Below are 15,000 nucleotides of genomic sequence, written 5' to 3' on the forward strand. Positions count from 1 at the left end.
TAGGATGTGATCTCGACCTTGTTCGGTTTGGATATCGGGAGGTTCAATACAACTCACTATATAAATTTCAGCGAAATCGGGTAATAAAAGAGGTGGCAAAATATCGATATTATCGATATTTTATTTTATTTTTAAATATCGATTGATATTTCTCTCATCCGTTCTACGCCAAAGTTAAATATTTTTTTAAAAATGAACAAAAATAAAAGATCCGACACTGCATATATCCTTTAAGATATATTCCACCTATAGAGGGCGCAATTTCCATCCGATTAAGCTAAATTTTTGTTCAATAATTTTTCTCATTACTTCCAACTGGTTTATTCGGTCTGTGCGGTAATATTGCATCTTTATAAATTGATCTCCTGATTTTTACTTGTCCTTTTTGTTTGAAATATAGGTGTTGGGAAGTTATGAATAGCATCGATACTATCGATATTTATTATTATTAAAAATATCCAAAATATCGATTGTTGCGATTATCGATAGTTTGCCAGCTCTAGGAATAAATGCACCTTTTATGGCTTTAAGACCCTATATCAGAAGATTGGTCTATATGGCAGCTATCTGAATATAATCCGATCAGAACCATATTTATAATATATACCAAGGGGGTCTTCGATCTGAACCATAGTACCCTGTACTATTAGTACAGGGTACATTTAGTACAGGGTACTTTTATTTAGAACAGTGTACTTTTAGTACCAGGTACTTTTAGTATTGGGTACTTTTAGTACTTGGTACTTTTAGTATTGGGTACTTTTAGTATTTGGTACTTTTAGTACTGGGTACTTTTTGTACTGGGTACTTTTAGTACTGGGTACTTTTAGTACTGGGTACTTTTATTACTGGGTACTTTTAGTATTGCGTACTTTTAGTACTGGGTACTTTTAGTACTGGGTACTTTTAGTACTGGGTACTTTTAGTACTGGGTACTTTTAGTACAAGGTACTTTTAGTACAAGGTACTTTTAGTACAAGGTACTTTTAGTACAAGGTACTTTTAGTACAAGGTACTTTTAGTACAAGGTACTTTTAGTACAAGGTACTTTTAGTACAAAGTACTTTTAGCACAAGGTTCTTTTAGTACAAGGTACTTTTAGTACAAGGTACTTTTAGTACAAGGTACTTTTAGTACAAGGTACTTTTAGTACAAGGTACTTTTGTGTGCAAGGTACTTTTGTGTACAAGGTAATTTTACTACAAGGTTCTTTTTATACAAGGTACTTTTAGTACAAGGTACTATTAGTACAAGGTACTTGTAGTATAGGATATTTTTAGTACTGGGTTCTTTAAGTACAAGGTAAATTTAGAACAAAGTACTTTAAGTGCAAGGTACTTTTTGTGCAGGGTTCTTTTAGTTCAGGGTTCTTTTAGTACAGGGAACTTTTAGAACAGGCAACTTTTAGTACTGAGTATTTTTGGTATAAGGTACTTTTAGTACAAGGTACTTTTGTGTACAAGGTACTTTTGTGTACAAGGTACTTTTGTGTACAAGGTACTTTTAGTACAAGGTTCTTTTTGTACAATGTACTTTTAGTGCAAGGTACTTTTAGTACAAGGTACTTTTAGTACAAGGTACTTTTAGTACAAGGTACTTTTAGTACAAGGTACTTTTAGTACAAGGTACTTGTAGTACAAGGTACTTTTAGTACAAGGTACTTTTGTGTACAAGATACTTTTACTACAAGGTTCTTTTTGTACAAGGTACTTGTAGTACAAGGTACTTTTAGTACAAGGTAATTTTAGTACAAGGTACTTTTATTACAAGGTACATTTAGTACAAGGTACTTTTAGTACAAGGTACTTTTAGTTTAGGATATTTTTAGTACTAGGTTCTTTTAGTTCAGGGTTCTTTTCGTACAGGAACTTTTAGATCAAGCAACTTTTTGTACAGGGAACTTTTAGTACAGGGAACTTTAAGAACAGGATACTTATAGTACAGGGTACTTTTAGTACAGGGTACTATTAGTACAGGGTACTTTTAGTACAGGGTACTTTTAGTACAGGGTACTTTTAGAACAGGGTACTTTTGCTATAGGGCATTTTTAGTAAGGGGAACTTTTCGTACAGGCAACTTTTAGTACAAGGTATTTTTAGTACAGGGTACTTTTAGTACAGGGCACTTTTAGTACAGGGTACTTTTAGTACAGGGTACTTTTAGTACAGGGCACTTTTACTACAGGTTACTTTTAGAACAGGGTGGTTTAAGTACAGGGTACTTTTAGTGCAAGTTACTTTTAGTACTGGCTACTTTTAGTACTGTGACCTTTAATATAGGGTACTTTAAGTACAGAGTACGTTTAGCACAGGGTGTGTTTAGTACAGGGTACTTTTAGTATAAGGTACTTTTAGTGCAATGTACTTTTAGTATAGGTTGCTTTAATTACAACGTACTTTTAGTACAAGTTAATGTGGTGGACTAAAAAACCAAAAATCGCACCATTATCATTTAACACATTTTTTTTTTTTTATTTTTCATCAAAAAATATTAATAATAGAAATCTAATAATACCAACTCACCACACAAAATCGATCGATAATCGATAACTTCTTTAACAATTAAAAAGATCTCCCAAACCCCAATACAATCCTTTCTCTTATCTTTTTTTCACTATGTTTCTACCTTTGAAAGTCTTTCAAACTAACTGGAAGAATGAAATATATACATTACAAATATTTTTATTAATTTTTTTTTTTATTTTATATTAATGTTTATATACATTTTTTTAAGAGTTTTATTTTTCTTTGGGAATGCACTGTGTTTTTATTTTCTTTAATTTTTTTAAAGCAATTATTATTAAAATTTTTAATTAAATTTTTGGTAGCTGAGAATGCTTTTTTCCAAGGCAACAATATTGCTCCATGACAAAATACAAAAGAAAGACAGTTAATGTAATAAATAAATATGTATAAATGTACAATGTTGTGACTTTTTAGAAAGGCTTGTTAATGTAAAAAAAGTTTTTTTTTAAATAATATTCCAATTTTAATGTATTTTAATAATAAAAAAAAATAATTACCAGAAAGCAAGCAAGGAATGCATATGACTTTTTTTATAATATTCTTTATATATAGTTTACAGAAAATTATTTTAATTGTTGGTTTAAAATTTTTAATTTTCTTTTTTTATTTTTACACTCCTTTCTAATTTTTCCCTGCCGACAACAAAAGATTATATTTCAGTTACCATACGTTTGCCCAAAAGTATTGTGTGTCAAAGTTTTTGTTTGAATTCATTGCCAAATGATGACTGAACGATATCAAACCATCCACCACAGCATTACCAAAGTGTTCATCAACAAAAAAAAACTTAGAAAACAACACAAATTCTTTTCTGATATAATAATTGGTTGCTTTATAATCGTCTCAAATGCACAGTGTATTTTTTTTGTTTTTTATTTAAAGGTAATTTTTATGAAGTTGATTCGATAATTGTGGGCTTGTGACAAACTAATAATGCGAACGAACTAATGGTGTATGGCAAAGCACTCAATCGATCTTGTAATTTACACACTATTTTGGGTAAACTTTTGAAAGTTTAACACTCACAGACACACACACACGCCCGCCCCTCCCCCTTTCACACTTAAAATGGATATCCATTCTTTTTCAAAAAATGGAAATTTGTAAAAAAAAACAAAACTTTACATATGCATATGGAGCTGTGCATGTCCATGTTTATATAATTGTCCATTCCTTGTGTATATGTAACATTAACTACATGTGTGTATGTAATGTTTTGTCCTTACTTGCTTATCATTCATGCGATATGTTTCATTATTTGTTAAAACCTAAATTAAATGTGATCAATTATTTGTAACAAATATTTACTATAGCTAAAGAAAATATGACAAAACCATATTTGGAAATTAGTTCCACAAAGGGTTAATGAGCACTCAAAACATCAAAAAAAGTATATTTTTTCAATATTGTTCTAAAATGTTTTAAATTAATTTTTTTAATATTTAAACATTTTCTATCAATAATTTAAATCATTTTAGAAATATTCCAAAAAAATTATAACTCGTTAAATATTTATAAAAACAAAGTCGATTTTTTTGTAGAAGAAAATTGAGTGTGAATTTTGCAAAAGTTTCCCAGAAGTGTGTTAAAATATTTAATAACCCAACGCTCAAAACCTTAAATCGAGAGATCGGTCTATATGGCCGCTATATCCAAATCTGAACCGATCTAGGCCAAATTAGGGAAAGATGTCGGTCTATCGCAAATCACTATTTCAAATTTCAGTAAAATCTGATAATAAATGTGGTTTTTATGGGCCTAAGACCCTAAATCGGCAGATCGGTGTATATGGGGATATACACCAAGATATAGTCTGATATAGCCCATCTTCGAACTTAACTTGCTTATGGAAGAAAAAAAGGAATCTGTCCAAAATTTCAGCTCAATATCTTTATTTTTAAAGACTGTAGCGTGATTTCAACGGACAGACGAACGGACATGGCTAGAACATTTTAGATTTTTACGCTGATCAAGGATATATATACTTTATAGGGTCGGAAATGGATATTTCCATGTGTTGCAAACGGAATGCAAAAATAAATATACCCCCACCCTTCGGTGGTGGGTATAAAAACATTCAGGATATTAAAATCAATCAATTACAAAGATGAAGTCCAGGATTCACTAATAGAAGGTTAGGTCACTTGTGAAAACATAAAGTGGATAGGCCCCATGAACATCATTGAGGACGTCAAATCAACCGATTGAAAATGTCATCAAATAGGAGTAAAAGTAAACAAAGAATAAATGTTAAAAGAGAACGACTTGACATTCTCAATGCCAAGTACTGCCAATAATTAAAAAAAATTGTATGTTGGCTGATCGCTTGGCTTAACCTTATTCAGTGAATCCTGGATGAAGTCGAAACGTATGTCTATTTTTATCGATTACAACTGATAAAATCGTCGATTTTAATTGATAATGACGTCGATTATAAACGATAAAAACATCAATTATTATCGATAACAACGTCGATTATAACCGACGGTTGCAATCGATTAGAACGTCAATTATTATGGATAATAACAACGATTATAATCGCTAACATCAAAAGTAATCGGTAACAACAATAATCGTTAACAGCGTCAATTATAATCGATAACAACGTCGATTTTACCCGATAACAACTTAATTTATAATCGATAACAAGATCTATTAAAATAGATCACAACGTCAATATTTATCGGTAATAACGTCGATTATAGTCGATAACAACTTCGATTATAGTCGATAACAATCAATTATTATCGATTAAAACGTCGATTATAATGGATGCAACGTCGATTATAACCGATAACAACGTCGATTATGTCTGATAACAACGTCGAGAAAATCGGTAACAAACGTTAGTAAACTTCCATAGGATGGTGGTGGGTAACACCTTGAAATATAACACGGTTTGTAATACCTCGAAATATTCGTCTAAGACCCCATAAAGTATGTATATATATTCTTGATCGTCTCGCCGTTCTGAATCGATCTAGCCATGTCCGTCCGAAATCACGATAGAGGTCGAACGCGTAAAGTTAGCCGTGTGAAATTCTGCACAGATACTTAATATCGATGTAGATCGTTGGGGATTGCAAATGGACCTTATCGGTTCAGATTTACATATAGCTCCCATATAAACCGATCTCCCGATTTGACTTCTTGAGCCCCTGGAAACCGCAATTTTCGTCCGATTTGGCTGACATTTTGGATGTGGTGTTCTATCATGACTTTCAACAACTGTGCCAAGTACGATATAAATCGTTCTATAACCTAGTATAGCTCCCATATAAACCGATCGCCCAATTTGACTTCTTGAGCCCCTGTAAACCGCAATTTTCGTCCGATTTGACTGACATTTTGGATGTGGTGTTCTATTATGACTTTCAAAAACTGTGCCGAGTATGGTCCAGATCGGTCCAAAACCTGATGTAGCTCCCATATAAACCGATCTCACGATTTGACTTCTCGATCCCCTGGAAGACGCAATTTTTGTCCGATCCGGCTGAAATTTTGCATGTAGTGTTTTATTATGACTTCCAACAACTATGATAAGTACGGTCCAAATCGTTCTCTAACCTCTACTATGATTTTCAACAACTGTGCCAAGTACGGTCCAGATCGGTCCAAAACCTGATATAGCTCCCATATACACCGAGATCCTGATTTGACTTCTTAAGTCTTTACGAGCCTCAATTTTTGTCCGATCTGGCTGAAATTTTGCGTGAAGTGTTCTACTATCACTTTCAACAACTTTGCTACGTACGGTCCAAATTGGCCTATAACCTGATATAGCTCCCATATAAACCGATCTCCCGATTTGACTTGAGCCCCTGGGAGCCGCAATTTTTGTTCGATTTGGCTGTTATATCTTTCAACAACTGTGTTCAGTACGGTCTAAATCGGTCTATAACCTGATATAGCTGCCATATAAGCCAATTGCCCGATTTAACTTCTTGAGCTGTGCTGTTTATTTCCTCACTAACAACCACTTTGGCAAAGCTTTTTTTGGCCACGAACCATTTCCGTATAAAAGTTTTTCCCTGTTCCTTAATGGAATTTTCATGGGCCATTTTGCAATTTGCATAAAAATATTTTAAATTCCAATTAAATTAATTGATCACATTTATTAAAACATTTAATCAAACATTTTATTTGTTTTGTTTTATTCAAAAAAAAAGGATATATATAACCAAAATAATGCTCAATAAGTGTGTATGCTTTTGATATATTTAAGATATATATTTTTTTTATATAAATACTATATATATAAAGTCAAACCTTATAAAAACTATAGCCTCATAGATATTATATTATAAATTTTTTTAAAATACTTTGCTAACAACATATTTCTTTGTTTTTATTCTACGCTTTTGTTTTTGCCCCACACACAACACAACAGAGGAGCAATGGGAAAAGGACCTGGAGGCCGAACTCAAAGACTATGAAGTTGTTGACAATGCCAATAAAAAGTCCCATGCTACAAACTCTCAAAACGCTGGCGGCAACGAAGAAGGCGACGACGATGAACTGCCTTCCATATCGAACATGCGCATGCGTACGTCCAACAACGATTGGGAGGAATATGCTGATTTAATTGAAGATACCGATGATTTAAAGTAATTAAGAGCTTATATCGTAGTTTTTTCTAAGTTCTAACTAAGTGACATTTTTGAGAAAAACAATTTTCACATGTGTTTTTTCGTCTTTTCTTAACTTCTTTTCTTTTGATTTCTTTTCTTTGGTACAATTTTCTGTTTTGGCCTACCTCTAAAACTACCTACAAATACGAAAACAAACAATGTTTGTGTTAAACTTAAAATCAATGTATGTATGTGTGTGTGTTTAACTTTTTTTACTTTATATGGATTTGTGATTTTTTTATGAATATTTGTATGTGTGTGTGTGTGCCTTGTGTTCATATATAACAAGAACTTTGAAAAGTTTAAAACGTGTCATGCTGGGCTATCAATGAGATCAGGCCTTTTTTACCTTTTTCTAGTATTTAAGGTAACATTACACACAAACCAAAAACACACATTCCTTTGAGTATAAAATTTTGTGATTTTTGTTAAAAGTGTTCCGCAAAAAAAAAACTTACCATATAAGCCTCAAATATAAATACGAACTACAACAACAAACTATTACTTTGATAACAAACTCGGATAATGCTAAACCACGATTATGATGATGATGACGATATGATGAAGATAAAGACCTAAAAGATCCTCTTTTGCTCCCTCACACACAAATGTCCTCTTCTTTAGGTATCCTAATTATAAAATAAGAAGAAAAAACTTTTTTGTTTAAAGAAAACTCTCAGCATCCTTGCAAACTTCCCTTATCCCTAGTATCAAGCAAAACAAAAACTCCAACCTCTCCCCCCCCCCCCCCCCCCCGCATTCCATATAGTGAAAGGAAAAAATAGTTGCATATATAAATAAGAAATAGGGAAATCTGCAATAAAACAATTGTTAAATATAAGAAACAAATCAAATATTTAACACTCTCACACACTCACAAAACACTCAAACACACACACTCACATAAAACTCAAAACAAAACAAAACCAACTACTCTCTCTCAATTCTTCACACAAGACCTCTCTTCCTACATAACAACTACAACAACAAAAGAACAGAAAAGTAAAAACAATTGGTATATAAAATAAATTAATTAACAATGTTTTATTATTTATTTCTATAAATATGATAAATTATAACAAGAAAAACAAAAACAAAAAAAAACTTGCATTTGAATTTATGGTGTATAAACAGATGAAATAAGAATTAAAAAAAAAAAAAAAGAAAATACCAAAAAAAAACTTAAAATAATTGAGATAACATTATAAATATAAAGAAAAATATATTGTTTACATTTTAAATAAATTTTATTAAAACAAACAAACAACAACAAAAACAAATAAACCCCAAGATAAAAACACAACAACTACAAACAACAACAACATTATGTATAAAACACTTTAAATTTATAATTAATTATAAATCATTAATATAAATTTAAATTATTATTATTATGATGATTATTATGATTATTAAAACTAACGAATTGAATAAAAAAAAAGTAAACCGTGAAAAAATTATTCAAAAAAAAATCAAAGCTAAAGTTTTACTCAGTTGAAAGTTGCCACAGTTTGCGTTTTTTTCCAATTTCTTTCTTTCCCTCTCTGTTACTTGGGTTCGTACTAAATTTTTCCAAGAATTACAAATAAACAAAAACAAAAAACAATACCCACAAAGCCAATTACTGACTTAGTTTTCGCCCACAACAACATTATTTCATGTTTTGATGTAAACAAAATAAAGCAAGAGAAAAAAAAAATTAACAAAAAATTGTAGAAAAAAAAAACAACAAAAAACAAATACCAAGAAAATTGTTAGTAAAAATTATGCTAAATATATATATATATATAAATATATACAAAACGTAATTATAATATACTATTATTAATTATGTTTATGAGATAATGAATGATAATAAAAAGAAAGAGTTTTTGCCTAAAACACAAAACCCTAACATAATTACTGACTTCTAATTTTTTTTGTCCTTTTCTTTTGCCATAATGTTAGCAAATTTAAATTTTCTGTAAACTTAAGGCTAGGTTGGTAGTTTGCTTTACAAAAAAAAAAAAAAAAATCATGTGGCAATATTTTTGATAGCCTTTAGCAACAAAAAGAATTAAAAAAAATTTTAGGAAAATTAAAAAAAAAATCTAAAATTTTTCTGATTTCTTGTTGTCTATGAGCCACAAACTTAGCTTCAGTAATCGATTTTTAAAAAATTAATGTTTTTTTTAATATAGTTAAAATCTTTAATGGGCTCTCCATAGTACAAGTCTCATCTCATCAAAGATTGTAAATCAGGCAAGGACACCAAGACAGTTGAAAAGGCTAAATCTTTTCCTCCAGCTCTAGGAAAAACCCCAAAAGTGCTTGTACACTGTATATAACTTCTTGTGGCTTCATTTGATTTATTCCTCTGCAAACATTTTTATTTGCCAAATACACTTCCGCTAATCTTCATAACCTTCATCTAGAAGATTCGCGGAAGAATCGTGCATGAACTCGTCTAAGAGTCGTAGAGGATTCCCCCGTCTTGAGGAGTTGTCGAATCTTCTGGAATAATATTCCTTAAATTTTCCATATAAGTTGCTTAAGAGTAAGTCAGAAGAGTTTTGAAATACCTTAAAATCGCTCAAGAATCATGTGGATTTATAAAATACTCTTCTAGAAGAGTTGTGCATTACTTGATATGTCGTCTTTTCTGTGCCACTGTATTAACTTCTTCTGGCTTCGTTTGATTTATTCCTCCGCAAACATTTTTATTTGCCAAATATTCTTCCGCGAATCTTATAGATGAAGTTTATGATCGCGCATGAACCCATCTAAGAGTCGTAGACGATTCCCCTGTCTGAGGAGTTGTGTTCTCAAGACGAATCTTCAGCAAGAATGTTCCTTGAATCTTCCATATAAGTTGCTTAAGAGTAAGTCGGAAGAGTTTTGGATTACCTAAGAATCACTCAAGAATCATGTGGAGGAGTGCTTTGGAAGATTCACTCTTCTAGAAGAGTTGTGCATTACTTTATATGTTGACTTTTCTGTGCCACTGTACATTACTTCTTGTGGCTTCGTTTTGTTTATTCTAGATGAAGTTTGTGATCTTGTCTAAGAGTCGTAGACGATTCCCCTTTCTTAAGGAGTTGTGTTCTCAAGACGAATTTTCTTGAATAATGTTCCTTGAATTTTCCATATAAGTTGCTTAAGAGTAAGTCGGAAGAGTTTTGGAATACCTAAGAATCATGTGGATGAGTGCTTTGGAAGATTTATAAGATACTCTTCAAGAAGAGTTGCGCATTACTTGATATGTTGACAATTCTGTGCCGCTCTATATAACTTCTTCGGGCTTTGTTTGGTTTATTTCTCTACAAACATTTTTATTGCCAAATATTCTTCCGCGAATTTTCTAGATGAAGTTTATGATCGCGTATGAGCTCGTCTTAGAGTCGTATGTGATTCCCCTGTCGTGTGGAGTTGAGTCCTCAAGACGAATCTTCTGGAAGAATGTTCCTTGAATCTTCCATATAAGTTGCTTAAGAGTAAGTCGGAAGAGTTTTGGAATACCTAAGAATCATGTGGATGAGTGCTTTGGAAGATTTATAAAATACTCTTCTAGAAGAGTTGCGCATTGCTTGATATGTCGACTTTTCTGTGCCACTGTATATAACTTCTTGTGGCTTCGTTTGGTTTATTCCTCTGCAAACATTTTTATTGCCAAATATTCTTCCGCGAAACTTCTAGATAAAGTTTATGATCGCGCATGAACTCGTCTATGAATCGTAGATGATTCCTCTGTCTTGAGGACTGGTGTCCAAAAGACGAATCTTCCAGAAGAAGAATGTTCCTTGAATCTTCCATATAAGTTGCTTAGGAGTAAGTCAGAAGAGTCTTGGAATACCTAAGAATCGCTCAAAAATCGCTCAAGAATCATGTGGACGAGTAACAAACGAGTGTTTGGTAAGATTTATAAAATACTCGTCTAGAAGAGTTGTACATTACTCAGCTGGACGCGTTAAAAAAAAGTGTTTTGGAATATTTATTAAATACTAGCCGAACCGGGCCCGCTCCGCTGCACCTTCTTTAACTCTCTACTATCTTTTTAGGCTGGGAGCACTTCGCCGTAAATGCAGATATCGAATTCGTGCCATTATAGCCTATGACGCTGATCGCGTTCGAATCCTGGCGAGAACATCGGACAAAGCGGTGTTTATCCCCTCTTAATGTTGGCGATATTTGCCAGGTACAATGACATGCATGGTCATTTAAAAAAATTTCTCCAAAGATGTGGAGATATCAAATTCGTTCTTTATTCCCAACAGAAATGAATTTCAGCTTAGGGGGTGCTTTAGGGCGTACCCCCAAAAGCACTTGGCTCCAAAATTGTGTATCAAATTCGTTTTCTATCTCAAATACCTTTCATTTGTCATAATGGGTCAAATAACCCATTTGACTTATCTTTAGGAGGAAAAGCGCCACCTAGATTTGAACACAAATCTGAGAAGTCTTAAGACAACTTACTGAGAGTCCTAAGGCAACTCACTGAGAGTCTTAAGACAACTCACTGAGAGTCTTAAGGCAACTCACCTAGAGTCTTAAGACAACTCACTGAGAGTCTTAAGACAACTCACTGAGAGCCTTAAGACAACTCACTGAGAGTCTTAAGCAACTCACTGAGAGTCTTAAGACAACTCACTGAGAGTCTTAAGACAACTCACGAAATCGGATAATAAATGTGGCTCCTATAAGCCTTAGTACTTAAGTCGAGAGAACGGTCTATTAGGGGGCTATATCAAGATATAGTCCATCTTCAAACTTTACCTGCCTGAACTAAAATAAATTAACTGTGCGAAGTTTCAGCTTAATATCTTCCTTTTTTAAGAACCCCATTTCTATGGTGGTGGTTATAATATCTCGTAAATTCGTTCGGATCTTCGAATCTTCTAAAACCACCACCATGGATCGCGAACATAAAGTTCGTTGAATCATACTACTTCAATTTCAATAAATATCACTAATACGCCTACTTCATTTCTTGTTCGTTTTCTTCGTATGCGCTTTCGGTGAAGTAGAGAATGAAATTTAAGATGAATCGTTTGGTCTATGATACATTGTAACGAGTTATTTTTTTAAGAAAAATGTTTGTAGTATAGGAACAGATTGGTTTAAGAACGTTTTTTTGTCTGATAGTATGAATATTACAAACTAATGATGTATTACTCATACACCTAATTCGTCTATTGTATTAAAATTAATCATACGCCATCAAATTAAATACATTCATTAAAAAAAAACTTTGCTGTTCCTTATGATCATTGTAATTAATTTCCAAAAATTATTCACCAAAACAAAATTTCAATTTCAATTAATATCACTAATACGCCTACTTCATTTCTTGTTCGTTTTCTTCGGTGAAGTAGAGAACGAGGTTAAGGATGAATCGTTTGGTCTATGATACTTTGTAGCGAGTTATTTTTTTAAACAAAATGTTTGTAGTGTAGGAACTGATCGATTTAAGAACGTTTTTTCTATGGTAGTATCAATTAAGCAAACTATTTTTGTAACACTCATACGTCTAATTTGCCCATTGTATTAAAATTAATCATACGCCTTGAAATGAAATGTTCTGTAAGTGGAGTCATTAAAAAAACTTTACTGTTCCTTATGATCATTGTAATTAATTTCCTAAAATGATTCACCAAAACAAAATTTCAATTAATATCACTAATACGCCTACTTCATTTCTTGTTCGTTGTCTTCGTATGCAGTTTCGGTGAAGTAGAGAACGAAGTTTAAGATGAATTGTTTGGTCTATGATATTTTGTAAGGAGTTATTTTTTTAACAAAATGTTTGTAGTGCAGGAATTGATTGGTTTAAGAACGTTTTTTCTATGGTAGTATACATTTAACAAACTAATGATGTATCACTCATACCCCTAATTCGTCTATTGTATTAAAATTAATCATACGCCATGCCATGATATGAAATGTCCTGTAAGTGGAGTCATTAAAAAATTGTTCTGTTTCAACAATGTTAATAATACAGATTAGTTTATAAAAGAATTGATATGGGTTCAGAAAATTCCATAGAGAGCTATTTTTAAAACGAAATGTTTGTATTGTAGGTTATGAGCCGACGTTTATTTTTCGTTGAAAAAAAATTGAGCTAAAGTTAAAATCCTCATATGAAAAATCTATTAACATAACTTATACGCCTTCTTTGTCCATTGTATTAAAATTAATCATACGCAACAAAAGGACATGTTCCAAAATTACCAACTTCCCCCGACAAATATTGCTTCTGAATGTTGAACCGTCTTTTTTAGTTTTTTTATGCAATTTCAACAAAGATGAGAATGAAGATATGATCATAAAATAATGGCTAGGTTTATGTTATTTTGTAAAGAGTTATTTTTAAGCAAAATGTATGAGGCGTAGGCTATGAACCGATTAAAAATACTTGGAATTTCTTTGGAAAAAATCTAATTATGAATTTAATAAAAAAAAAACATAATTAATATCACTCATATTCCTTCTTTGGCCATTGTATTAAACTTTAAGCATACGCAACGAAGAAGTGTTAGGTCTATGATATTTTGTAAAGAGCTATTTTTGTAAATAAAATGTTTGAAGCATTGGCTACGAACCGACTAAACATGTTTGGTATTTCTTGGTAAAAGTCAATATTTAGATCCATAGATCCAGATCCATTTCTTAGATCAGTTCCATAACATTCATACGCTTCTTGTCCTATCCTACCTACTAAAATTTATCATACGCCACGAAACGAAATCTATAAGTCTATATAAGTTGACCTAAAATATCTTTCCTGCAAAAGAAGTTGTTCATAAAATCCAAAAAATTTTTATACTCAATGAGACGATATCTTCTATATAAGTTAGCCTATAATATCCATCCTCCAAAAGAAGTTGGTTGAATAAAAATAGAATTGGTAAAACAATGTCAAGTCTTTGATATTTTATAGTGTTATTTTTATACAAAATGTGTGAAGTTAAGGCTATGATCAGGATCCGAATATTTGTTTTTTAGTGGGAAAAGCTTCTACCTAAACTTCATAGTTGAAAGCAAAATTTGAAAATCAATTAAGAACACTTATACACCCAGAGAAAAGTTGATACCAAACGTGCTCATTTTAATGCCATACGGTATTGATAGTAGAGCAACATACCATACGGTATTGATAGTAAAGCAGCACCGTGTGGTACAGAACCAATACCGGATGGTATGGATGAAAGATAAAACGATTAGTACCGTTTCGTACTAACCTTATTACCGAATTGGTATTTGTTTTAATACCAATCTGTTATTGGTTTTAGTACCAAACGTGATTATTTAAATATAAACCCAAAAAATCATTCGAATCTAATTTTATTTCGAATATGTTGTTAATAATTACAAAAATTATTGTTACACCGTGACCAACCTCAATTCATTGTATTCACGAAATTGACTCCATATCCATTGATTGCCAGAAGTGATTTTGATATGAAAATACCAACACAGCATCATTTTCCACACAAGAGACAATAAAGTTTTTGATGTAAAATGTCTTTGGAATTTGTACTAGTTCCATTTTTACTGCTTTCGAGCATTTGAACATCTATTTATTTTTTTAACAAATATTTTATAATGGCGTCCACATTTTAAGTACAAAGCTCAACAACACTTCTGGCGCGTTTACAAGAATTCATATGTGTCGCCGTCAATTCTTAATAGCCTCCTTTGTCTGGTATTGAATTGATACCAAATGGTATTAAAAATCTTTGCCAATGACGCGAACAAAATAATACCAGGCGGTATTGCCAAAGTACCGTCATTGGATTGCCGGACTTAGGTCCTACAGCACCACTGTGGTACAGGGTATTATAACTTTGTGCACTTGATTGCAACAC

The 15,000-nt window shown here is 32.1% G+C and overlaps 1 protein-coding gene across 12 annotated transcripts in view; it reads left to right on the forward strand.

Annotated features, from left to right (window-relative positions):
• The window catches only part of LOC106083555 (synapse-associated protein of 47 kDa), a 236,268-nt gene extending 228,631 nt beyond the window's left edge, over positions 1–7,637 (forward strand). For 11 of the 12 annotated variants that reach the window (XM_059363804.1, XM_059363808.1, XM_059363801.1 and 8 more), the window contains 2 exons: positions 6,916–7,132; positions 7,446–7,637. In XM_059363804.1, coding sequence (XP_059219787.1) covers positions 6,916–7,132; positions 7,446–7,488 — 260 coding nt within the window. In that variant the 3' untranslated portion in view covers positions 7,489–7,637. Of the gene's footprint in view, positions 1–6,915 lie in introns of all 12 variants that reach the window. The other variant, XM_059363811.1, reaches the window with a different exon arrangement.
• Positions 7,638–15,000: the final 7,363 nt, after the last annotated feature.

The sequence above is a fragment of the Stomoxys calcitrans genome, chromosome 2 (genome assembly GCF_963082655.1).
Source record: "Stomoxys calcitrans chromosome 2, idStoCalc2.1, whole genome shotgun sequence".
Classification (NCBI taxonomy): domain Eukaryota; kingdom Metazoa; phylum Arthropoda; class Insecta; order Diptera; family Muscidae; genus Stomoxys; species Stomoxys calcitrans.